The sequence below is a fragment of the Pseudopipra pipra genome, chromosome 6 (genome assembly GCF_036250125.1).
Source record: "Pseudopipra pipra isolate bDixPip1 chromosome 6, bDixPip1.hap1, whole genome shotgun sequence".
Classification (NCBI taxonomy): domain Eukaryota; kingdom Metazoa; phylum Chordata; class Aves; order Passeriformes; family Pipridae; genus Pseudopipra; species Pseudopipra pipra.
In genome coordinates, this window is record NC_087554.1 from 15,289,212 (window position 1) to 15,315,026 (window position 25,815).

Below are 25,815 nucleotides of genomic sequence, written 5' to 3' on the forward strand. Positions count from 1 at the left end.
CTGAGGCAACTCCTTGTCAGGTGCGCATCCATGAGAATGCCTGCCACTTCCTGCATTAGGAAAATGAAATCTGCAGGAAAACATGACAGAGCCCCTATGGGAAATACAGATGTTCCTCCAGCAGGTCTCTTCTAGCATGTGATGGCTCCAGGCAGTTCTCAGCTACTGTCTTCCTCCCCTTTGTATTTCTTCTCTCAATAAGTTAACACAAATTTGAAATCTGGCTGTGCACAATAACAGAGAAGTAATCTCTGTAAATAAGACCATGCATAGATATTATAGGGATGTGGGAATTTCTTCCCTCTGTGTTGATAGTATCAAAACCTATTTGTATCTTTATGGAGTTACAAGTATGTAAATACAAACCTAGCATGAACTTCTTTCCCTACGTAAATCTACCTCTTATTTTTTAAGCCTCCCTACCACACAGCAGAAATACCAGAAAACTGCCTTTAGCAAAGTGGGCCACATAAGAGGGAATCAGAGGGAATCACAGTAGGTTCAGCTAGGTAAATGGTGAGAAATGCCAGTTCTGTCCCTATAACTACAGAAAACTGACAGATTGTAGCAGAACAGACCAAGAATGATAGTAGCACATTTCTACAGGGAGTAAGATCTCAAGAAAGCTCATACAATTTTTTCTTCCTCACTGATGTGAGGCCTGAGGCAGATATTAACCAAGAGCACAGGTTGTTGGTACAGCCATAGCAGTAAATAATTAGTTGTAGAACAACCTTTATCAAGCTTTTCCATCATATGTATTGTTTACTGATACTGATTCTGTTTCTGTGCTGGAATCGTTGTATGTGATGTAATGAACAATGTTGCAGTTTCAGTGTTCAGTTTGGAAAGTAGCAGAGCCACAAAAAGAAAAGAAAAAAAGGAAAGCCACAAAACTGGGCTGCTCAAGATCAGTCCTTCAGGAATTGGCATTGCAGATTCCAGCAAGTGCTGCACATTGTTTGCCCAGCAAGCACAGTACGTCTTCGGTCATGAAGTTCTGCAAACAACTGATAGTCATTACCTTCGGGATGTTGTTTTGTGAGTAGCACTGAAGGAGAAGTACTGTGAGGCAAGTTCCAAATAAATCTGCCTCTCTGTAAAAGTGTTAGCTGTTTCATGCAAAAGAAGGTCACAATACCATCAGCAGAAGTCCTAACAGAATTATTTTTAGATTTTAAGCTGTTGCTGCATACTCCACTAACAAGGCAGAACTTGAGATATGCTTTTTTCGAGCACAGGCTTTCTGCCAGAATAAGTTGCTGTAGTTCAGCAGAGGTTATAGCAACTTACACACACTGAGAATCTGCTTTCCACCCCTCTGAGCTTTCCCAGTGAATCAGCATCTGATTATTTTAAAATATTACTTTTAAGACACAATGTTCTCCATCTCAGAATTAGATATATAATTTAGAGCAGATACTTTAGCTGCCAGCTGTCCACATTCAATATAACTGAGTTTCAGAAGGGAGATATAGACAGACAGTTCAGAGAAGATAGGCTGATCTTACCTTTTCCTGCAGCAGGATGCTGGGACTGTTACATATTGATCTTTCCTGCACTGCAGAATCCCAGCTACCTGAATTCACAACAGCATCTTGTATCTGGGGTTGTGAAAGCCCATCTGGAAGCAGAAACCATAGCTTGGCATTAAGGAGGACAATGCCCCATGGCTGCAGCAGCAGTGGGACTGGTGGAAATAGCCAGACTGGTGCTCAGCCCCTAGCAAGTGACAGGTGGGGCTTTATGAACTCCATGGTGAGGGGGAAGGAGGACCTCTAAATGGGCAAGACATAGGGTAGGATGCCAAACTCGCCACGGACTGGCTCTCTGCGAACAGGTGATACAGTGAGGGCCAACTTTCCTCCTTCCTGGTGGTCTCACTTTTCCTTGGTCCTTTCCTTGAGGCCCATATTTGTGCAGAACTGCTGGTGCCTCCAGGAGAGTGTTTGCAAGGCAGGATGCACGAAAGGGCACCAATGACCTGGCACGACACCTCCAAGCCCCCAGCCCTACTCTGCACTGTATGTGCGAGGCCAGCAGCGTCCCAGGTGCTGTGTCCCTCACTCCACCTGCCCAGAGAGGCCCCAGCCCTGAGGAAGGGAGGATGGAAGTTTGTCTCAGGGACTACCACCAGTGTAACCTTGCACACTGCGCTCTCCAGGGTGGTGGGCACTGTGACAGAGACCCTCAGTAAACAAGGGGAAGTATTCTGGGCAATCTGGGTGTTGTGGTAGAAGGAACAGTAAAATAAAGCTTTACTGGGACCTCGAGAGCGCTGGTCTGGGACACATGCAAAGGCAGCTGCCTTCACCTCAGCCTCCTACAGACCCTGTGGCTACATGCTTTTTTGGAGCTAGCAAAACGTATGTTACACTGTTACAGAATGATCAGCTTGAACATTTATCTAAACCCTTTTAAGAGATCATTTTGTTTCACAAAGGTCCTAGCACAGACTAATCTCTGAGAATACAGTTTTCCTTTTAAATTTTTAATCTCAAGCATTTAGACTTCAAATTTCTCCCTATTTCATTGTAAAAAAAATTAGGAAAACCTGATAGACATTTACACTTACTAGCAGGTTTGATGTTTGGAAACATTTTTAAAATCTGTGTGCACACATAAACAAAATAGTCATAGAAAGCAGAACAGTGACCACATCCCCTTGGCTGTGATTTACCACTACTTTCTCAAGAACACATGGTGATACCATTTCTGTTCAAGGCTTAGAGGTCACCCTTGACTAAGCTTATACCCAAACCACAGATGTAAATTTTTTAGTACTCACTGTTCAAACTCTCCTTTAAATCCAGAGCTGGGTGGGTCTGTGCCCTCTGACTCAAAATTTTCTCTTCATGTCATTTGCAATGAATAACTCTGCATTTCATTAACAGATCCTAATGCCAGCTAATCTCTAGGCTAATGATCTGCCCACACAGAACACAGCCTTGCTACCCCACATACCTCCCTGTACCAGTCCTCTGATGCCGCAGAATTTTTAAGATTTGTAGCAAATGCGGATTTTTGGTATGGCTGTAAAGTTTCTCACACAAAACCAAAACCGCCTTTAGCCCCGGAAATATCATGACCTAGAGCACTATTTTTCTCAGCGTTCACTTTTGTTCTGAACAAGCAGTAAGTCAGCTGTGTGTGTGTGAACTACACTGAGACCATTTTATACGCCATAACTATCACTTTGAAAGCACAAACCAACCAAGGCTGGATTTAAACCAGCAGCTATGAGGTACCTCAGACCTCACTGCCAACTGCATAGGGCAGCAAAGAGGCTTCCACATATAATTAAAATTTTCCTGCAAGTTTCAGCATCTCTCACGCAGCTTGTAAACAGGGCTCCTCACAGCCCCAGGCCACATCACGCACCATATACTGCCATCACCGAGTTCCCTTTGTACACACAGCTGGCAAACAGAAGGCAGGCTAATAAAGGGTTTGCTGGCTCACTCACTTTGGGTGGGGGAAGAGGGTGGTAACAGCAGCACGTCACTCTTCGAGAGCTCTGAAGAGTCACCTTATGTGATGTGCCTGTCTGTGCCTCATTTCCAGTGACAGCTGACACCACTGCAGAGGTCTCAGAAACAGACTTCCTGTACATCTTGTATATATCATGAACCAGATAAAGTGGATTGGCTCAGACTAGTGCCTCTCCTGTCCAAAAATAACCATAAACAGTGTTCTTCATCAGCTGAAGAGCAGCAGGTTAATCGACAGGTGTAGTGCTCTTCCACATACCCCACTTCTTTGGACAAACCTCATGCCATACCGAATGTGTTGAGGGATCACAAAGCATTCACACAACACAGGAGCTGGAAGAAGCTGGCACAGAGAATTATTGAATCATCGTGATAGGGAGTTGAGGACAGACAAACAACAAACATCATATAGCCTTAGCTCTATCATCCAAGAAAGCTAGTTACCTCTTCTGAAAAAGTCCACAAGAGAAGTTAAATACATTGAGAAGTACATGTAAGGTACCCAAACATGCTTTTGCACTCAGTGTGTGCACAGGTATGCTCTCATAGTTATTCCAATATACTACAAAACCTGGACCACTATACTCAAGTGTTTTTTCAAGTCATAATCAGGCCCATTCCTTCAACATGATAAAAAAACCTACTGAAGCTCTTGATTCTCTTCAAATTGTTGATTCTCTTTAAATTGTTGATTGCCATCAACTTTCACATACATAGTATGAGCGATGGCATCAACAGAGGAAGGTTGAGAAACTGGGCAGAAGTTGCATCCAGCATACAAAAATCCTATGAATTTGCTCATGCAGGGAAAAGTATATAAGCAAAACCCAGGACTCCCATGAAGAACTGCACCAAAAAACCCAAACAAAACAAAAAAAAAATCAAACAAAAAAACCCCAAAGCAAATTAAGCACCAGGTGGTGTGGAAAAACAAAACTATCCGTTGTGGACAGAGAAGGTAGGACTAAACTGGCAACATGCTTCATTACTTCAGGAATGTCTTCTGTCCTTAATTTAATTCCACAGGGTACATTAAGCATGATATATCAAAGGCTTTTTGGATTACCAGGCTCATAAGTGTTTCCATATGCATTTCTAGGGGTAAGAAAAGTCTATCTATGGGATGATTCCACTGTAGTTCTGTCTTGTGGAACTAAAATGTTATTTCAAGTAAATTGCAACTAAAAGCTGCCCTCGAACAAGGAAAACCTGTAACTACTTTTTTTAAACCTAAGTAAAATATTTTTTTGCTTCCAGAGAAGTAGCTTTACTGGCTGGATTAAGATAGTAACTCAATGTAGAATCACCCTCCCTCTGAACAGAACATATTTGCTTTGAAATAATGGCTGATAATGACTGATTACAGCTATTAAGATGCATGAAAAATCTCGAGGGAATTCCATACAGGGTAATTCCAAAGAAGGTAAGATTTCATGCTTTCAAAACAAGGACACACTAAATACTGATTTGCAATACAGCTAAATATTTTTTTTTTATTCACAGGACTGTGCAAATGCTGCTGTTCAAAGAAAAGGCGGGTGGGCTCACTGATGTGTATCCTTTCATCCATTTGGAAGTGGGTCACAGCACCAGCTGATCAGAACAGTCACTGCATTTACTTCCCCCTGTCAAAGCAGAAAACCTTTCCAGAGGAGACAGCCTCCAAGGTAGTTCACATTCCTTCCATGGGAGTAAGAGAAACCAAGAAGGATGCTGCTTATGAAACTGCAGGATGGAAAAGATTAAAGGCAATGGGCACACTTGTGTATATGATCATTCTAAAATACATGTACTTCCGAATACAAATTATGTCATAGCCTAAGCTGCAAGAGACACCAGTAACTTTCAGATCTTTTCTGAAGGCTTAAGTGCTTCCATTAATTTTTCATACATTCTTGCTGGCATTCACCTAGGACAATTCTAGGTGAACAGAAAGTAATTCTGATAAATCTCCCATAAAGTAAACCAATGAGAAATAGCAGCAAAATGTTTAATGCCTGTAATTTATTGTATACATACTCTGCAAAACTTATATGCATTTGGTGTGTGCAAAAGTATACACTTCTTTGACAGCACCAGAAAGCAGTTAAGCTATGTACCAGTTTTTAAACCTGATTTGTCACATTGTGTAAAAAGACATTGTGCACACATGATATCCCCAAAGGAATAAATCATTGGCTAACACTAGAAGCACCCTTATTTACACACTAACACTTTAATATTGCATCACACCCACTCACCAAAATAAATAGAAGTACATTCATCACAATTTAAACACCAGTCTCTCCATATATTTATTTACTTTGACATGTTTTGGTCTCCAGAAATATGCTATATCTAGAAATATGCATCAGCTACTAGATCATGTTACAAAATGCAAAAAAAAAAAAAATAGAAAATTAGTTTTCCTGGACAATATTTTGGGCTTTACACAAAAATAAATCCAGATTTCAATAGAGATCTCATATACTTCTTGAAAGATTTTTATTTTAAAGCACAGCACAGAGTTGCACACTAAGGCTTCCTGTGATATGCAAAACCCTGGCCTCCAAAAGACGTTGCTGTAAAGTGAAATACAGCTCTAGTGTAAATACAAGACATTTTCAAAAAGTAGTCATCAGTAGAAAGTGCCCTTCATTTGATTTAGCATTAGCAGTAAAGAAGTAGCTACCTTAATTGTGCAATCAAAGCCAGACCTGGAAGGGTTTTATGAAACGTATGTCATTTCACACTCTCAAGTTTAAGGATATAGAATCTGAGATAGTGGAAACCAACCAACCTTTTTATATTCCTACATTCAATACTTTTTTTGACACAATTTAGTAAAAAAGGCACATTGTCAAACAGTGAATTAAAAATCTAAAAACCAAACCAGAATTTCCTTAAATACAATTAAATCATTAGCTGAACATCTGATCCCAATAAACCAATAAAAGCATTCTTCCAGTTTTTCTTAACCTCAAATTCAGATGCACTTCGGACAAGTACTGAAATACTGTTACTAGATGAATACTATTAATCTGGCAAACAGTAAACATGTTTTTGGATACAAGGTCAGGAATTAAAAAGCAAGTTTAGTTCCTTCCTAGCTGATTTACAAATATGCAACAAACGCAAGCACATTAAAAGCCAAACATTTGTACAAAATATGAAACCTATTAGCATCCCATGCCAATTATGAGAAAGTACTTCTTGATCATAAAATTACAAATGCGTCCTTGAATCATTTTTCATATGAAAGAGACAAAATTTAAGCAATGTTCACTGTGTGAAGAGAGTTATACAGTGTCTTAGGGAGGCTAGCAGAGTACATTCCAGTCACCATCTAAATGACAAAGTGCTTTACAGATTAAGAAGTTTAACTGATCTTGCGTGCTTAAATAATCAGAAAGTGGTGAAATAATCAGGTTTTATTTAGCCTATATTTGTCTGAAATGCAGATTTCATTCCCAACTGAACCAATTTCAAATTAATGTATTTCTTTTGCTTCATAAGAGACTTTTTTTTTCCCCAACCAGGTAGGAAGTTGCTCAGAGATATAGCTGTCTGGGTTGACAGACCTAGAGTCTTTTCCAGCTGAAAAGAATTAAAAAGTAAAAACCCAGAACTTCGTCATGGTCCCAATGTTCATTGTCTTAAATGGGTAATTCTAGAAACCAGGATATTTCCAATAGGAAATTTTAGATGGTCCCAATGCAGCAGAGAATACAACACACTTCTAGACAGTGAGGTTACACTATCTTGCATGGTCTCAAGTGCACATACTGAGAAACAGTTTTTGTTAGTTAATAAAGTTCAAACTACAGAGGAGCAACGATGGTATCTTCATCAGGGCTCTGTGTCAGCTAATACTGAATTAGTTTATAGAATCTATACCATTAGCTTACTCACATCAGTGTTTTAATGAGGCAGTGAAATCTTATGCCATTGACAGAACACATCTTAAAAAGGCAAATCTGTTTTTTCTTACATTAAGAGTCAGATGTTTAAACTTGAGCAGCTTCCAAGACTGTTCTTTACAGGTTGCTATCTGAACTGCTCCCTAGAAGCAGCACTGGTAAGAATAGGCCCAATAGGAAAGGTTCCTTTGTCATTTTTCCACAACGTAAGTTTTCCTTTTTCAACCCCCCAACCAACACCCAAAGCCCTTTTTGTACTTTTCCAAGTATTTCTAGCATAAAAGCATAATGGCCTGAAGCAGCTGAAGATAGATACTATCAATGGTGTTCTGGGGCTTGAGGCAAAGCTGAGTAGTGACACTGGTGAACTTTGAAGGGCAACTTGGAGAAACCAAAGTAGATGCAACACCAGATTTGAGCTTCAGACTCTCAGTCCTGCAGACTTACACAAACCCTGCGCTGATTGTAAACAAATTCAGTTACTGAAACAGTCTTTAAGTGCATAGTTAGAAATAATGTGCAAATATGGGCATTAAGGTAAGTAACTGAACTAACTCTCCTGCTATACATAATAGAGGTTTTTGGCTTGATGAAATCAATCACAAGTATTAACATGAAGTTGTTAATATCGAAGAGCTGCAAATGCATTCTAACCAAATTTAATTCTGATGTGCTTTCTAAACATTTAAGATAATTAGATAGTGACTGCTTCACATTTTAAATAATTTAACACATTGTATGTTTAATGTAAGAAAAAACATCATTTGTAAAAGCAGCAGAAGCTGTTAAACAAATGTGAATATCTACAGGGCAGGAAAAGAATTTCCAAGCACAGGCCTCGAGCCCAAAAGCACAAGTTACATACAAACACTAAGAATTCCTGTTTTCAGGGTGTGTGTTTCTCATACTGAATTAGACTGGCATTGGAATTCCAGACACAGCAAAAGCCAACAATCTTTTGGCCATACACATAACTGTACAGTTTGCAAATGACATGCCCTTTTCTACTTAGAAATAAAGAGATTCAAATTATTTTTATGGGTCCTCAAATCAGAAGATATGCAGCACGTTATTGCCTTAAACAAAACTTTGGCTGAATTTACACCCAAGCCGCTGCTGTACAGAAGATGACATTTCAATACTTTGAGGCTCATGTTGGGAGACCAAGTAGGATATAAAGCAATTTCTCTAATTCTCAAGAAATATCAGGGAAAAAGAACGCTATTCCTTTCTTTCAAGTGAATGCAAAATTGGTTTACTGGTACGTGGCCCACACAGTTCCATGTCAGTGCATAGCTAGTCAATATTTCTGCTGGCATTTTGAACTGGTTTAATCAATGGAAACATCTATTAATTTTATTCCATTTAATATGCATTAGTGCATTAATGTCTTTATAAAAAAACAACCCTGGCAAGTATTAAAAATAAATATCTTATTTAGGTCAAACTAAAGCCTTGCTTTTCAGTACTTTAATCCCTTTAAATATTCTTTTGCCCTCTAACAAGCAAATGGAAACTGAAATAGAGTAAGAGATGTACGGAGGCAGAGGGTAGCAGAAACATGAACAAAGTCAACACCATAAGCCAGTTAACGTGTCCTCAGCTTCTTGGACTGTCTCTTGCGTTTCAGTTCTTCTTCTTCCCGTCTCAGTTCCTCGAGGTCTTCCTGAACACCGAGTCTCAAGCTGCCAAATAAGATTAAATCCTTTACACTGCTACTCAAGACACATGAAGTTTTACTTTCACCCCTTCTTCAAGAAAAGCAGTCCTAAAAGTACTGGTTTGAACAATAATTTTAGAATAATACAGCTTTACAAAAATAAAGATTTTATCATTAGATTAGAATCAAATATTTTGAGGGGAAAAAATATTTAAAACTTCTGTTAAAAAATAAAGATTGTGTAATAAAAAAAATACATAAGGTCTTCTTTTCCTCCCAAAAAACAGTTACTGAAAAACATCCATCAATTCTTGCCAATATATCATCATACAAGTCATGGCAGGACTGATGCTCATCAGTTTCTAAGAGCCACCTAAACTTTTTACACTGGCAAGGGAGTGAATGGATTTGTCAAACAGCAGAGAAGTAAAAGATTTGGTTGCACTTCCTGGCTTGAGGCACCATATACAGGTAGCTACAAGCTCCACCCTCAGTCCACCTGACTCTGATGAACAGGCCCATGGAAGAGATACTGAAAATACAGCATGTTCTATCCACCTCCCTGAATTCAGGAAACTGCAGTCATCCAAATTAAGGACAGAAACAAACACAACAAGGATCTGTGTGATAAAACTGGCTTGATGAATGATTTTTTTCAATTTGGCTTAGAACAACTATAATTTAAGTGGACTTGCTTGGTTAGAAGTTCTCCATTTCAAAAGGCACAATGCTTTTAACCAAGCACTCAGTGAAAAACAGTTGAGCATGGAAAAGGGTAAAACTGAGCTTAACTAAAGTTTCTTAACTCCACTGCCTTTATGCTGCATGTGTAGTTAAAAGTGAGTCAGGAATTCAACTCTGCAAAAACTCACTCTGGGTTTTCAACAGAGAATTTGGTTAACAGCAATATCACTTAAAATTCCAGTTAGTTCCCCTAACTCCATTTAACAGACTATAGATTTGCATGAGCTGCAGCTCTTCCTCAGAGGCAAGGAGGAATAAGAACACTGACTAACTTAACAAAGATGCAAGTTTCTAATGCTCAAGGCACCTTCTGAATAACAATATAAAAATTTCAGTAGAACAAAAGAATTTGGTGTCTCCGTGGATTCCAATATCTATAAAAAACTCTTATAACTTTCACAAATCTTATCCCACAAGCCATTAAAAACCAAATCAGTTTATAACATAAGAGTTGTGCAGGCCCAGAGGCCAAAACCAATGGTCAAAACCAATATGAAAATATTAAGCAATAAACTTCCCAATTTCTATCCAAGTTTAAATCCATGCATACCTCCTAGCTTCTTCTTTCTGTTGCTCTCTCCAGCTGCTCTCCATATAACGTAAGGCATAGTCACTTTCATCTTTGTACCTGGAAGTTAAATATTAGTTTTCAGAACACTAAAAAACATCACAGTGTACAGTTAATGAATTCACACCCCTTCTCAGAAAGAACTTGCCCGCAGATTTCAAGGTTTTAAAAGAACGTAAGTTACAAGCCTTGAAAATGCCTGTTTTCTTACACTTATTGTCATACAAGAAGGAAGTATTTAAATAAGCCAGCTAAGAGCCTTCACTTTCCAGCAGTTCCTAAGCATACCAAGTTAGATCCTCTCACAGAGCAGGTGACACTATTGCATTTAGCAGTTCATACTTGGGCACTTACATCTAAAGAATTCTGAAGTACTGCAGACTGCTACAGAAGGCATTTTAACATCCAGTAATAAAGAGTTGCTATGAATTATCCAAGTGAGACAATGAAGCTGTGCTGTTTTCCAGTGATGTCCTAGTCAAATTTTATTGCTCCCTAGAAGAGCATTGGAGGCAGTGTGAAAATTCAAGGTATCTTCCGCAATAAGCAGCAGTAATGCTTGTTAAATTTCTTCAATGCGATACAATTTCTGGATACCTGCACTTCCCCTATTTCTAAAACATTTTTATTTGTAGAACTACATTAATTTCCATTGTTCTACTGCTTGTTCTGCAGTATCTTAGAATTGTCATTTTTCTTACCTTTTCCGGTCATAGCCAAATATTTCCCGAATATGTTTTGATATTTCTTCTTGGGGTTCCCCTTCATCTTCAATGAAGTCATCCATTTCAGAGTCATACTCATCATCATCATCATCTTCTATTTGCCTCTTGTAACTAATTGGTGGTCTTCCAAGACCTAAATGACAGGAGAGCAGAAAAAAAAAAATCATTAATAACATGAACATTACATTAATTTAACAGGACTTCTCCTTGCTATACCTTGGGCACAGCCATTTTACAGCTTTGGGCTTCAAGGTAGAAAACTTCTGCCTCCAGTTAACTAGCAATTCTCAGAAACTCAGTAAAAGGAAAGACTTCCTCTAAGTTGTGCTAGAGAAGATTACATATCAGTATCACCAACAGCATCCTGAGGAAACCACCCAGCAGATGTCTTCTTTGTTTGGGGTTTTCTAGGCATGTATTCACTATACTCCACTCTGCTTGTTCCTGACCAGAAATAAATTTTTAGAACTGCTTGTTACTGATAAGATGAACTTGCCAAAACACTGAAATGTAAAACCACAGAGAGCCTGACTGATTTTTCATGTACCCCTTCAAGCATCTGTTATTTATGACACTGTGAAATATTATAGACTAAGTATTATTAAGTGATGCTAGAAGTGAATTCTTTTACTTCTAACAGCATTCATATACCGACATCCATCACAGGCTGCTTAGTTTCCTTTCATGTAATACTTCACACCACCTGTCTTTCAAGAGTTATGAGCACAGGCAAAAATAAAAAGTTGCAAAGCAGAAAAAACATTCTACTGTTAAAAGCAATCTTTAAAAGGCAAATGTGGTATTTTCTCCAAGTCTCCCTAACTGCATCTATAAATAGTCAAAAGTCTCTTAGTGACCTCAACTCAGACATGCATAAAACATACAAAACAATAACTAAATGAATGTCCTTATTTTGGCTGGGATAGAGTTAATTTTCTTCCTTGGTAGCAGTACAGTGCTTTGTTTTGAATATGAAAAAGGTTAATAGCAGACTGATGATTTAGTAGCTGCTTAATAGTGCTTTTTCTCAGTCAAGGACTCTTCAGTTTCCCATGCTCTGCCAGTGAGCAGGTGCACAAAAAGTCAGGAGGGAGCACGGCCAGGACAGCTGACCTGAACCAGCCAAAGGGATATTCCACACCACAGAACATCATTTGTACCATGCATCATGTGTTTCTCCTACATTTTACTCCCCTTTCATTAAAATTATTACTGTTGTCAATATTATTACATTTATTTCAGTTATTAAACTGTTCTCATTCAAGTTTTACCCTTTTTTCCAGTTTTGCTCCCACTGGGGGACAGGGCAAGTGAGCAGCTGCATGCTACTTAGGTGCTACCTGGGGTTAAACCACAACAGTGAAAAAAATCTGCTCTACAAATGTATACCTTGTGGATGAAGCACAGGTCTATGCCCTTGAAAAGGTCTCATTCCATTCATCTGTCCATTGCTAGGTCTTGTGACTAGGTTTTTAGAAGAAATGGTCTCTGACACGACAGTACACTTCGGTTTTACAGTTGCACCTGAGCCACTGCCTGGTCGCCCAGGTCCCGCGCTTGTGCTAATGCCTGGCCTTCCTGGTCCTGCTCCCAAGCTGCCGCCTGGTCGCTTGGCTCCTGTGCTTGGACTGACTCCTGGCCTTCCTGGTCCTGTTCCCAAGCTGCCGCCTGGTCGCCCAGGTCCCACATTTGTGCTGCTGCCTGGCCTTCCTGGTCCGGTGCCCAAGCTGCTGCCTGGTCGTTTAAGTCCCATGCCTGAGCTGCTGCCCGGTCGCCCAGGTCCTGTGCTTGAGCTGCCAGTCGGCCTCCCGGGCCCCACGCCTGAGCCACCTTCCAGTCGCCCAGGTCCTGTGCTTGAGCTGCTGCCTGGCCTTCCAGGTCCTGTGGCTGAGCCGCTGCCCAGTCGCCCAGGTCCTGAGCTTAAACCACTTCCCGGCCTTCCAGGTCCCATGCCAGAATTGCTGCTTGATCGCCCAGGTCCTGCACCTGAACCACCTCCAGGATGTCCAGGTCCTCCTTTTCCTAAGCTGCTGCCTGATCGTTTTGCATTGGAGTTGATTCCATGCTGAAGGGCAGCAGTATTTCCTGGTTTTGCATGGGCAGGCTTTTTCAGGCTGGATTCTTTAGCAGATGGCAGCCTTTGAGCCCCATTGGCCATGGGTTTTGAGGGTGGCACGTGAGAACTTGAGCCAGACTTCCTGATACCATTGACAGGTAATTTACTATGACTGCTACCAGTAGAGCTTTTTAAGGAGCCATTTTGTGGTCTTTTTTCCATATGATCAAATCTGGAGGAAGATGATGACCGTGAGTGTTTTTCAGTCAATGCTGGTGCTTTGGATTTCTTATCAATACCACCCATAGAAAGCGACACATTGGGTTTTGATGTGGAATGTTTATCTACTGAGCTTTTATTAAGTTTTGCATTTACAGATGTTTTTTGAGAAGACATTTTTTTTGAAGAGCTGGATATCCCTGTAGTCTTAATCTCCTTCTCATCTTTCCTATGCATTTCTACTTTTTTGTTTTTGCGTCCCAAATATTCCCTCTCTCTCAATTCTTCTGCTGTTCTGGGTCTCTCTTCTACCTTTTTCACTGGTTTTATTTCCACTGGTTCATATTGTTTCTTTTCAGCAAGCCTCAAGAGCTCTGTAAAGTTCAGAGGTGGTGGTGCACTTTTGGGAGGTGCCTTTGGTTTCACTGCAACTTTGGATGGTTTCTCTTCATATTCTTCTTGCTCATGTTCAGATTCAGTCTGGCTGTACTCAAGTTGCTCAGTTTCATCTTCTGTTGCATACTCAGCCTCTGGGGCCTGAGCAACATTCTCACTCGTCCTCCTCTTTTTAGGCTTCTCTTCAACAGGAATGCCATTATAGCCATAAAAATTATCCTTTGTTCGTGAGGCCATAGCTCTTGCCTTTCTGTCATGTTTCAGTTCAATACGCCTTGCCAAGAGTTGCTCTTTCTTTCTTCTTTCTTCCAGTGCTGTATGAAAACCAGGAGAAAGTTAGGCAAAAGTACTACTTTTTACTTCAATTTCTTCCAAACTGATAAGCCATTCAGGACAGTAGTTTAAAGATACCTGGCTCACAGGTATCCAAAATAGAACAGAAAATGACCAGAGGTCTGCCAACAGGGCAGGCTAACCCACCTGTATAAGCTACTCCAACAAAGGCAAGCAATTAAAACAAATGCTGTTATGGCAAAACCCACTAAGGCCATTCAAGGGAAGCAGCTCTCCAGAATGCCACGAAAACTACAGAGAAGTACTGCGCGAGAAGGTACAGAAGGAGTTATGGGATCTCTGGGTAGTAGAGGGAGTTCTTAGACTGAGAAAGAGAATTTTGAGACTTTACTATCAGATGTCTAAGGGAAGATGAGGAAAATGAGGGAATAAAAGAGTATTGGGGGGATAAGAATAGGGAAATACAACAAGTGTGTGTGTAGAAGCATGCAGGGTTGATACAGAAGCAGTCAACCACAGATAAGCAAGCATCTGGTCACTACACATGTCTGATAAGAGACTATCTCCACAGTCTGTCTTATACTCTTACTGAACAGTTTTTAGCTATTTTCTGCATGAGTATGCTGTTTTATGTCTGTGTGTGGCCCACTGACAAAATTCAGGCTTAACTAGCTGGTGAAGAGGTAAGAGATCTGAACACCAAATACGGAGAGACCAAGGGTGTGGGGGCTAAATATCAGAAAGATTCAGGAAAAGCATAAATTCCTAGAAAATGGACTGGGCTACTCATTGTTTGGGTGCTTGTAAAGGTACCATTCCTTGTCTATATTATTTCACTGTCAAGGGCTGTGACTGTGTAGCATGAGGACGCAAGCATTCCTATATGGAATTCATGCTCAATCTTGCTTCTGGGTGCACCTGACAGCAGGAATAAGGAGCAGACTCACAACTGGCCCAGGAGAGGAGGAACACCCCGGGCCATCCAGTCCATCAGATTTAATAAAACATCAGAAGCAATGCAATATTAGTTCATTCTACAGACTATTTAAAGGAAATATAATACAGTGGGAAAATTGTGGCTCAAACAAAGCCTCTGACATATACATTTAAAATTCAGACTGTATTGATACACTAAGTTAATACACAACAACAGCAACTCTTTCCAATTTTCACACAGATGAAGCTTTTCAAACTTAAGTTACCAAAGTCCAGATGGCTTCTTGCTCTTACCTTAACTACTTCTCAGTAGTTCTAAGTAAGACTACTTACTCAGTCCTGGCTTTCCCTAAGCCCCAGGAATTTCCGTGCATAAATTCCAGAAACAGACATGTAGCCATATTTGCAAAAGCTTTGAATAAGGGGGCAAATCTCAATGAATCAACAAAAGTCTACTATAGGAAATATTTTGGACTTTTACCTTTTTTTCTTTTTTCTTCTTCTTGCCGTCTGAGAAATGCTTGCACCGCTGCAGACTCTACACCCTTGACTTTTGGAACTTTTTTGGGAGGACCAACGGCCAAACTGTACCTTTTCTGCAAAGAACAAAGAAATAGGTCAGAAGAGTTAAGAAATGTAAAAATCAGTTTTTCAAATTGAGGAGTTGCATAATAGTCATGTATTTGACTTTAAGCATAGAAGTGGTCCAGAATATGCAAACAACAAATTCCCACTGAAGCTGAGAGTTGTTGGATACACTTGACTCCTAGATGTACTTTGTTTCAGGCTGACTAAGGAACAACAGGCCTCAAGTCATTGGGGAAAACCTTCAAGCTAGAAAGTCCCTGGCTCCCCTACAAGGGACTAGAGGTATCTTGAAACATATTTTGAAAGGTGGTTTCAAAACCCAGAAGAGCAAGATAACCGAAGTATTGAACAAGATACAAGCACTAAAAATGAAGACATCTATCTTGTCTATACTGTTGACCAGCAGCCAACTACCTCACCCTCTAAATATTACCATCAGGATGGGCCCCAATTTGAGCTCTGCCTGAACTGCAGCTGAACTGCACGGCAGGTGACACCTCCTGAGCAGGGACGCCTTTCAAGGTTAGAGATTCCTTACCTGAAACTAAGAGACCCTTCCTTACCCAAGGCAGAGGGATCCCTTACCCGTGACAGCTCCTCAGTAGGTGACTGAGAGCATGCTGAAGTAGTATGAGGAAACATTAATAATCCATTAATTCCATATTATTATAAACACTGTATGGATAATTTCACTAGACACAAACCATTAACCAAGTCTGAGACTACAATTGGATCCAGCCACACCTAGGCTCCAAAGGGAGCTTAGAAAGCAAAGGTGTTGCCCGTAACAAAAAAACACAAACCAACGGAGTGCCGGTTTATGCGGTGCTTTATTCAGGGCCCGGGAACCTGTGGACTAACGTCCCAAGTCAGGATTCCAAAGACCCTCATTCTCAGTTCAGCTTTTATACACAAACAAGTTTATGTGCAGTTTCCACAGCAAACCAGTTACAGTTTCCACAGCAAACCAGGTACAGTTACAAACAAGCTCATACTTCATACTGATAACAATTAATAATCATCTACTCTAATCATAAATCTGCTTAAGTTGTCTTACCCCTAGAAACTGTTTAACAGACTCTTACTGCATCCAAGGTAACAAATCATTATATACATGCTTGACTAAATCCTTTGATTATTGTTTCCACTTCTTCAGCACAACACTCCATGCTCACAAACAAAGTTGCTAACTTACTACTTTGGAGTGTTACTTTCTAGGCCTACTCTCTTACTAAGCCTTAGCCATTCTACTACTAAATTTAAATTGCTCTGTAACAAAGGAGTCAGCTCTGAACCCTGTGATTCAACAGGAAGGTGCTCCTCACTCTTTGCATCACCAGTCTGAGAATCATTCTAGCTCAATATGAACTCTATTTTCCTTTGTGTGTTTCTTCCATTGAGTAATTACTAAGATGAACCTTGCATCAAACTCATAGGACCTTGTCAAACCACTGTTAAAACTTTGTTAAGTCCCACTGAACTTACTGAACTGTCAAATTATTATTTTATCTCAAAATACATTGCTGCAGGTCTTTTTAGTGAGGTACTTTCTACTCATCTGTGTCAGGGATTCGCTCAGCTTTTGGAAGGAACGAACAAGAAACCAGAAAACAGGAAGGGAAACAGAAATGAGTGAAATGCACTGGACTAATAAGGAATGTAAAGGCTGCATTAGTAATGGAATAAAAATATTTCAGTTCAGCCTTAGCCTTTGACCAAGCAGGAACCAAAAGCAAACTACAGCTCAAGCTGCCAGTCAGTTCAATTCCAGACTGCAGGCTTACAGCTCCATTTTCAGATTGCTCGTGGACACTCATTTCAGTTTATCTAATTCAGTAAAAATAAAGAAATCGACTCAAAAAATTTAATTATTCCAAAAGTTGGAATGGACTTCATCAGTAGATTGATGTAAAACCAGCAATACTGATTTTAGTTCCTGCTGACAGTGACTACTGTATATCAAGGAGTTACTGATCCACATAGCAGGTGACCTGAATGGGTCCAGGCCTGCACTCCACTTATCGCCCAAGATCAGTGTGTGACCTCAGCACTAATTGTGACAGCACACACAGCCCACACCTGGCAATTATGGCACTTGCATGTGGTGTAATTTGCCAGGCGAAGAGAAGGCTCCACAGAGATCTTATTGCAGCCTTTCAGTACTGAAAGGGGGTGTATAAGAAATATGGGGACACACTCTTAAGCAGAGCCATCAGCAGTAGGACAGGGGGTAATGGTTTAAAACTAAAAGAGGGTAGATTCAAACTAGATATAGGTAAGAAATTGTATATGATGAGAGTGGTGAAACACTGGCACACAGGTTGTCCAGAGAGGCTGCAGACGCATCAGATGCAGATGTTTCCCTGGAAACACTCAAGTTCAGGTTGGACAGAAGTCTGACCATCCTGATCTATTTAAAGATGTCCCTGCTCATTACAGGATTGTTGGACTAGATTACCTTTAGCAGATCCTATTCCATGATTTTATATCATATCTTGAAGTGAAGCAGCATGTTTTCATATAACATCCTTTTTCCTTGGCAGAGGAAACGATAAATTGTGCCATTTACTGCCAAGGACATCCTGCAAAAGCTCTAAAGACTAGAATGTTGGTCATTCACACCATGGACAGGATTTGCACAGCTTGCCATGCCTAGATGTCTGTCCAGTGCTGTTCAACTTGGGATTCCCACAACTGAACAGATGACAAGTTATCTATGCTACCCCCTTTTTTGCTTCCCCTGTTAAATCCAATAAATTTTAATCAACATCTTAAGAGATCAAGTGCCTTTCTTACTGGGATCTATTATAACAAACACTTGCCCCAATGTGCTATGCCTGTTCAAACACTGCCTTTCACAAATGTACCAGAATCTGCTTAAAATGGAAAAAAACCCCAAAGACTTTTTTTTAACTTCTTCCCACAGACTACAGAAAAAACCCCAAAGCAATAAGACCGAGACAGTTGCAAATATAAATACAATAGAAACCAGTTAAACCCAGAAGCAGCTGGAAAGCAAAGTGCATTTAGGAACAAAAGAAACCCAAACCCAAAACTGAGGTTTGGGAGGTTTTTTTTATTTTAGTAGTAAGACAATAGATTAAAATCTAAACCAAGATCTCCCACATGAGACATTAGGATCCTCACCAAAAGAAAGAGCTGTGAAAAAACAGTATCACTGAAGAGCCACACAAGTCAGCATTTCCATATATTTATGCACATGATCATCCTATCCTCATGTAGCCTTACAGAACTTAAATAAAATAATTAAATTATAATATCTGGCAAAGAAACTTACATCCAAATCTTTTAGAAGCAATAATAAGGCGGGCTAGTGGCATAACTCTCTAAAAATTCCAATATCACCTAACTGAAGCCTTCATTCAAATTTCTGATTAATTGATCTGCAGCATATTAATAGATCCTTGGATTACTTTAATTACTAACATGCAAATCCATACGTTATCTTGAATATACATGCACTAAGAAGCAAGGTTCAGAGGCTCATCCCCGAACTGCAGCCAAAATTGACTCCAAGAAAGGCAGCTACAATACCAGCTACTTGTAGTAGCCTCGAGAAATTTCTGAAATGACTAGAACAGAATTACAAAGATGCACCATCCACACACACTGCAGTAGTAAAACCTGCAATGTTGCCTCATCACACTGAAAACCTACTATAGTCACGCTCATTTACTGAGCTTCACCTCTGTGTAAGGAAGTTTACAATCTGAGAACTGACTTTGTTGTTTGCACCAAAAGCATTCCGAGATCTGACTGTTCAGGAAACCTGAACCGTGATGCAGTATTGCCTCTCAGTTTTTGCTCAGATGTGGCCCATGACTCAGTGTCCCCAACTAATCTGGCTTACTCCACCTGAATTGGAAAAGAGAGAGAAATCCACTCATTATTAGTCAAAATCCTTTCAGAAAAAGGTTGAAGCAAATTAGAACCTTAGAAACAGTATTTGGTGTTTTGTAGTATACTCACTGCAGTATAATGATATATAATATTATACTCATCTTATTATAATAATAATTAGTATTATCATTTACTAATTTTCTTACGAAGTCAAATATGTCATGTTTTGCCATTGGCAACCTAATTTGGCAAAGCTTGGTTTAATTATTCAATTTCTACAGAGTTTTTAAAAACTGAGAATTTTCAAGACTGAGGATACAGCTGGACTCTATCTTAAGGGTCTTTTCCAACCTAAAGGATTGTGTGATTCTGAAAGAGTTTTATGCCTAAGGAGCACCTTTGAAAACTGCTAAACAGCAGGGACAAATGTAGATTGATCTATTCTGTTAGAAAACCTTATAAAGAATTAAAGTGATGGGGAAGCAGTTTTCAGGCTTTGTTTTGCTGTACTATGACCAACAGTCGTATCCAGGAGCAGGTTTGTAAAGCAGCTTGACAGACAAGCTGTTTTCTGACTGCCACTAACATGGCAGATCATGCAAAATTCAGATTTAAGTCTTCCTATCACTAGCATTTCTTGGTATTGACCAGCAACTGGCCACACAGCTAAACAATTCATAAATTAATACCCATTTTCTGTACAGTGAATCACTACTATTGTTGACACAAGTTTCATTCACTTTCATTTAGAAATAAAATGACCTGCTTAAGTAGTCTTTTTAAAAGCACTGAACCATGCACATGTTCCACAAACATCGATAAAGTGTTTGCATGAACATGCACCAGATTCCAGGTAAACCAGACAAAATAGGTCAGGGCATGTCACTTCATCATCTAAGAAGCAGCAGCACTACTCTGGCTTTTTATAACTATTGCTAGGTTGGTTAAATCAACAGAGTAATAGGAATGCCTTTAGGAGAGAGCAGGTCAAGCTGTTCCCAGAACACTGCACTAGTCGAGTTGTAAACATGGATTATTTGCTCTGAAGTCACTGACTTCCTTCAAAACATGGCACATGATCCTGATACAGTTGCAGCTACTTCCATGTCAGCACTCAAGTGCCAGATCTTGGACTGTAAAACAGAATTTATAAAATAATTGTAGACTTTGTGGCATCCAAATGAAGCCCCAAAAGGCCTAAACCAAATACCAGCCCCAGACAGAAGCAACAGCAGTAGTATTGCCTTTAACAGTGATCAGCATTTACACAGGTAGCGAGATAGGACTGATCAATTCTGCCAAACCTAGTTCTTAAGTAGAGCACCTGTGCAAATAATTATTGCTGTGGGCTTGCACACACAATGTAAAGACAATTCTACTTGTGCTATTCAGTATGGGCAGCTTGCAGAGGCTCTCACAGGCTGGAGATTTTTTGGTGTGCTTCTTTTTCAGTAGCACGTTGTGGCCCCTGTGTGATATTACAACACTTTTCCTCTTCTTCCTTACCATTCACCAAGACATGTAGCCTTCTCCAATGGGAAGTCTGTTTCCCTCTAAATATTCTGCAGAGTATAACTTTCTGGTAACATCAGTAATGGTTCATTACCATATACATCCTTGTTTGTGTCACTCTTTTCACAATGCCCTAATACCAGTTCCTCAAAAGGCTGCTTTCCAAATTGTAAGTGGCCATTGGTGTTAACTGCCCAGGGGCCTCTGCTATCATCCTGGACTGGTATTTCCAAGGCCTCTGCTCCAGTCTCACCACTGGGTTCCCAGCAGCTCCCTCTGCAGCCTTAGAACATGTGCACACAATGATTTCTCAACTACTGCTTTCAATATCTAGTAATGACAAACTAAATGGTAGATAATGAGCATGCTTAAATTTGTTTCCCTTCATCTTCCAACAATCTCTACCAAGAGAAAGGTTTTTCTGATAAGAGTATTTTAACTATCAGCTCACACTGCTCTCCTCTCCCAAACCCAATTTAACCGGGTCGTACATTTTATTCCTAAAAAAGCAAAAATAATTTCTTAAGATTTTTGCAAGTGCTGCCACAACATCCAAGCTGAACCATTAGCCGGAAAAAAGGCAGAAATTTCTTCTATTAAATGTTGCTTCTCACAGAAAAAAAATTAAACAGATACTTTATGCTTTCCTTTCTGTAGTCATATGTTAGCCCCCACTTTCATCTGCTTTTGCAAAAAAAGAGACCAGAAATAGAAAAAGTTGAAAGTTTTACACATTCTAGTCAGCATTTGCAAGCATTTAAATTGTGACAGTCTGGAACTTAACTGTCAGGTCAGTCAAGTTGAGAGTAAAAGCCCTCCTCACCCCTGCCAACATCTCACACTGTGTGTCTTGCAGCTCACACATGGAAGCTGATATAATGCAAAGCATTTCAGGCCCTGTTTTGAGGCAAGTTTCAGCACATAATAAATGCACACACACTGATCAATAGGAGTCTGATCCTACAACAGCCTGTATTTCACAGCCATTCCCCACTATTTCTCTTGCAGGGCTTCTTTTGCCTATGGGCAAGCGTTCAATAGTTTGTAGAGTAGAATCTGACGGTCAGGCTCTCTAGCCCAAGGTCCTTCTCTGAACAAACTCTGGGATTCTGCTAGTGTTTCACTTCATAAATACTTTGTTTCTCATAGCCACCTGTATCTGTCAGCTTCACTGGGGGCTGTTTTGTGACACTAGGTATCAGTCTGACTAAAACTGAGACCTCAGCAAGTGCTGACGTGGATGACAAGATGTTCCCGTTTTGGGTCACCTCTTTGTGGTTAAATGATATTCTGTATCAGATTTGATGTGTCAATTCTGAACACCAAAGATTTGTCCTCAGTTAAAAGGAATTGGGAGCAATTTGAGATAATTCCTAATAAATTATTAATGACAACAAACACTAGGTGAAATAAAAGGTTTCAACTGTGCTCAGATTTTTTTTTTAAAACTGCAATAAAATTCTGTATGTTAAAGAATACGTATGATAAAAATATCTGGAAGTGCTTCACCACATCCATAACGTCATTTAAAATTCGTGGCATAACAGTATATCAATTTCACCGAAAAAAATGACAATGTATTTAACTCTTACTAAAATCAACATGAAATCTCATAGCTTTTATCATGTCTAGTCAAAGCAAGATCATGTTGAAAATCTAATGAACTGCTAACATGAACATATGTAACAAGATACAACAGCAAAGTCCCTATGGAATATTAGGTGATAAAAACTGGGGCTCTACTCAGCAACTGCTAGGAAGATTATTAGCAGTACATCATTAATAGCTTAGACACTAGTTCATATATGTACTGTTTTATTTAGCAACAAAACCTGATGCAACTAATAGGGCACTAAAAGGCTGATTTCAGCAATGTTCCTTTTCAATCTGGATTTCCATAGGAAGATGAACAAGCAGATTTGTTTTTACAGGGACATGATGTAATATCTGCTTTATCCAGGTCCCCCTTTTACAATACAAGGCCATATTGTTTCTTAGAGTTTTTATATAGTTTCCACTTTGAACTACACACTACTTGTATAATGCATATATAGAGTTTAATATTTATTACTTGTGCATGTCACTACTTTTCATTACAATGGACATGGAATATTTAATTCAGTGCACTGTAAAGTTTAAAATAAACTTCTCAGAGGGAAATTCAGGGGATATGCTCATTAATGCAGGAACTAACATTTCTGGAAACCTAGTAGCTTTACATACCAGTAAATTTTGTAATTTGTCTATACGGTGTTTTTAACAAAAATATTTTCAATTAATTATATTCTTCGTGCACAAATACATTTAATATACTAGCTTTAATGTAGTGGAGTTACTCGGATGTCCAAAGATCATAAAACTCCATAGGCTCTCTTTTAAAGCCAAGCAGCTGCAGATAACCTCAAGCTGTACCAAGTACAGATCTGCTTTTGCTCGGAGGCTAGGGCCAACTTTAGAGTTAAAACCTGCACCACTAATGTGCTAAACAAACTGCTTCAGCTATGGATTCAACAGCACTCTCACTACATGAGTTAATTAGGAATTAGCAAATCCTAATGCTGCCTTTCTAAAAAGAGTAACTAAACCCTCATCCATTGCACAACAAGTAGGATTGCGTCCCTCCACCACCACATCCACAATGGAGAACATGGCAGATATTTTATCAATTCATCATCATGAGTTATAAGTATTGTGGTAAAAAAAATCGTGGCACAGTACATTAAAACTGCATGAGAAAACTAAGAATGTAATGAGAAGCTTTAAACATCTGAAGTAAGAATTACAGTAACCCAGTGACAATTTAGTGGAACAGCTTGTTTTAAGACTAATAAAATAGGCATTGAAATATCTTAGAGTATTTCTATATTTGATATTTTAACATTTATGTTATAAACCAGATGTCTAAGTAGAGTCAGAGACAAACTAAATGTGCTTAAATTTAAAAAAGTATATTTTATAAGATTTTAAAGACACAATGGAATCTAATTAACTACACATATCTACCATATGGCTGGTACATATTATCAACTGACCACAATATTAGCAAGCATTACCAAAGTTCTATTAGTGATACAGATAGACTGAGATACTCTGAATTCTACAGTGTTTCCATTTTAGTGGTGTCAGAACTAATGAGTATAATTTTTTCTGCTTTTCCCACTGTTTATGCTAAAAACAACTACCCCTCTCATCTACACTGGTTTAAATGAGCTAATCATAGAAACCTAGAACTCTGGCACTCTGTTAAAGAATAAACAGAAAAAATGTTTCCCTAGCTGGTGGCTACCAAAGAGAAAATATTTTTTATCCAAATAAGCACGCATGACTTATAATTTGGGTCCTGACAGAGGAATAAACCCCAGGATATTAATATATGAAAAGGCCACAGGCCCTTCCTACTGCCAAATTTTATCCAGCCATGCAAGTGGGTTATTTCACACAAAATCCACATATTACTGATATCTTGAACTAGAATGCAAACCGCTGAAGTACAGATCTCAGAATATAAGCAATATACCAAATGCCCTCTGCCAATCATCCCCCACAGCGTTGTTACAGGTTATTCCTTCGCAATGGATAGAATCAACTGGGTTGGAAAAGACCTCAGAGATCAAGTCCAATCCTTGATCCAACACCGCCGTGGTAACTAGACCATGGCACTAAGTGCCACATCCAGTCTCATCTTAAAAACCTTCCAGGGACGGTGAATCCATTACCTCCCTGAGCAGCCCATTCCAATGCCTGATTACTCTCTCGGTAAAAAATTTCTTCCTAAAGAAAGACGTCACACAACGCAGCACATCCACCCGAAACTTGTCACTTTGTCTCCGACCCGCACTTGAGACGTGGCAGACTTCTGCTTCCAGAGCAAACAAAAGGACTTATCCGACTTTTAGCCACAGGCTTCCCCCGCAGCAGCGCTTCGCTCTCGGCATCTCGGCACTTCCCGCGGCCAGCAGGCGCCAGCCCCGGCTGCCCCCTCCGAGCCCGGCCGTGCCGGGACCTGTTGACTGAAGGGGCCCCGCTCGCCCCCTCCCCGCACAGACTTCTCCAGCCCCCACGAGCGAGAGCCCCCGGCCGGCGAGGCGACAGGCCCGGCCGGGCCCCACACCGGCTCTGCCCAGGCGGGGGCCGAGGCGGGCAGGGGACCCGCATCCCGGCGGGACCGGGCGGTGCGGGACCCGCCGCCGCCGCCCCCCCACGGGCTGCGACCAACACCGCGCCCCGGCCCCGCGCTGCCCCCGCCAGCCGCGGCCGCCCCGCAGCTCACCGGCACCGCGTTCAGCCCCTGCTGCTCCGAGGCCATCACGAGAATATTGCGGAAATCCATGGCCGGGCCGGATAACCGGGGGGCTGCGGCAGCCGCCCCGCTCCCAGCGCTCACCGCCCGCCGCCCGCTCGGCCCCGCTCGCTTCCGCCCGCTGCTGCCCTACCCTTTATGTAACCTCGCCTGGCGCCGGCGTCACTTCCCCTGTGGCGGCGCCTCGCCACGGGAAACGGGGCTGGGAGAGGAGGAGGGGAACGGAGACGATTCCTCACGGGAGCCCCGCGGGATGCCGGGGCCCGGGGATGCGGCGGGGCGGCCTTATGAGCCCACCGGGGCCGGCCCCGCCGTGCCCTGCCCGCCCTGCCCGCCCTGCCCGCCGCCCCCCGCACGCAGCTGCCGCCCATGCGGGGCTGATGATGCCGCGGTCTGTCCCTTCGCACTCTCCGGCTTCGCCCGCTGAAACGCCTCGGAGAGAGGCTGTTTGCAAGGGCACGTAGTGACAGAACAAAGGGGAATGGCTTCAAACTGAAAGTGAGCAGGTTTAGATCAGATATTAGGAAAAAAAATACTTTACTGTGAGGGTGGTGAGGCACTGGAAC

General features: G+C 40.8%; 1 protein-coding gene across 1 annotated transcript; it reads right to left on the reverse strand.

The window, feature by feature from the left end:
* Window positions 1–5,478: 5,478 nt before the first annotated feature.
* SPTY2D1 (SPT2 chromatin protein domain containing 1) lies at window positions 5,479–25,370 on the reverse strand. Its single transcript, XM_064657496.1, has 6 exons — window positions 25,220–25,370; window positions 15,470–15,584; window positions 12,477–14,072; window positions 11,064–11,220; window positions 10,345–10,422; window positions 5,479–9,075 (listed from the first exon to the last, which is right to left on the reverse strand). Exons 1-6 carry the CDS (start codon window positions 25,277–25,279, stop codon window positions 8,979–8,981), a joined length of 2,103 nt encoding a protein of 700 aa, XP_064513566.1. The 5' UTR covers window positions 25,280–25,370; the 3' UTR covers window positions 5,479–8,978.
* Window positions 25,371–25,815: the final 445 nt, after the last annotated feature.

Coding starts and splice junctions, on each gene's coding strand:
- SPTY2D1 (XM_064657496.1), bottom strand. CDS start 25,279: ATGGATTTCCGCAATATTCTCGTGATGGCCTCGGAGCAGCAGGGGCTG. Junction 14,073..15,469: donor AGAAGAAAAAAGAAAAAAAG/GTAAAAGTCCAA, acceptor GTTTTCATACAG/CACTGGAAGAAAGAAGAAAG. Junction 10,423..11,063: donor TTTGGCTATGACCGGAAAAG/GTAAGAAAAATG, acceptor TTTAACTTCCAG/GTACAAAGATGAAAGTGACT.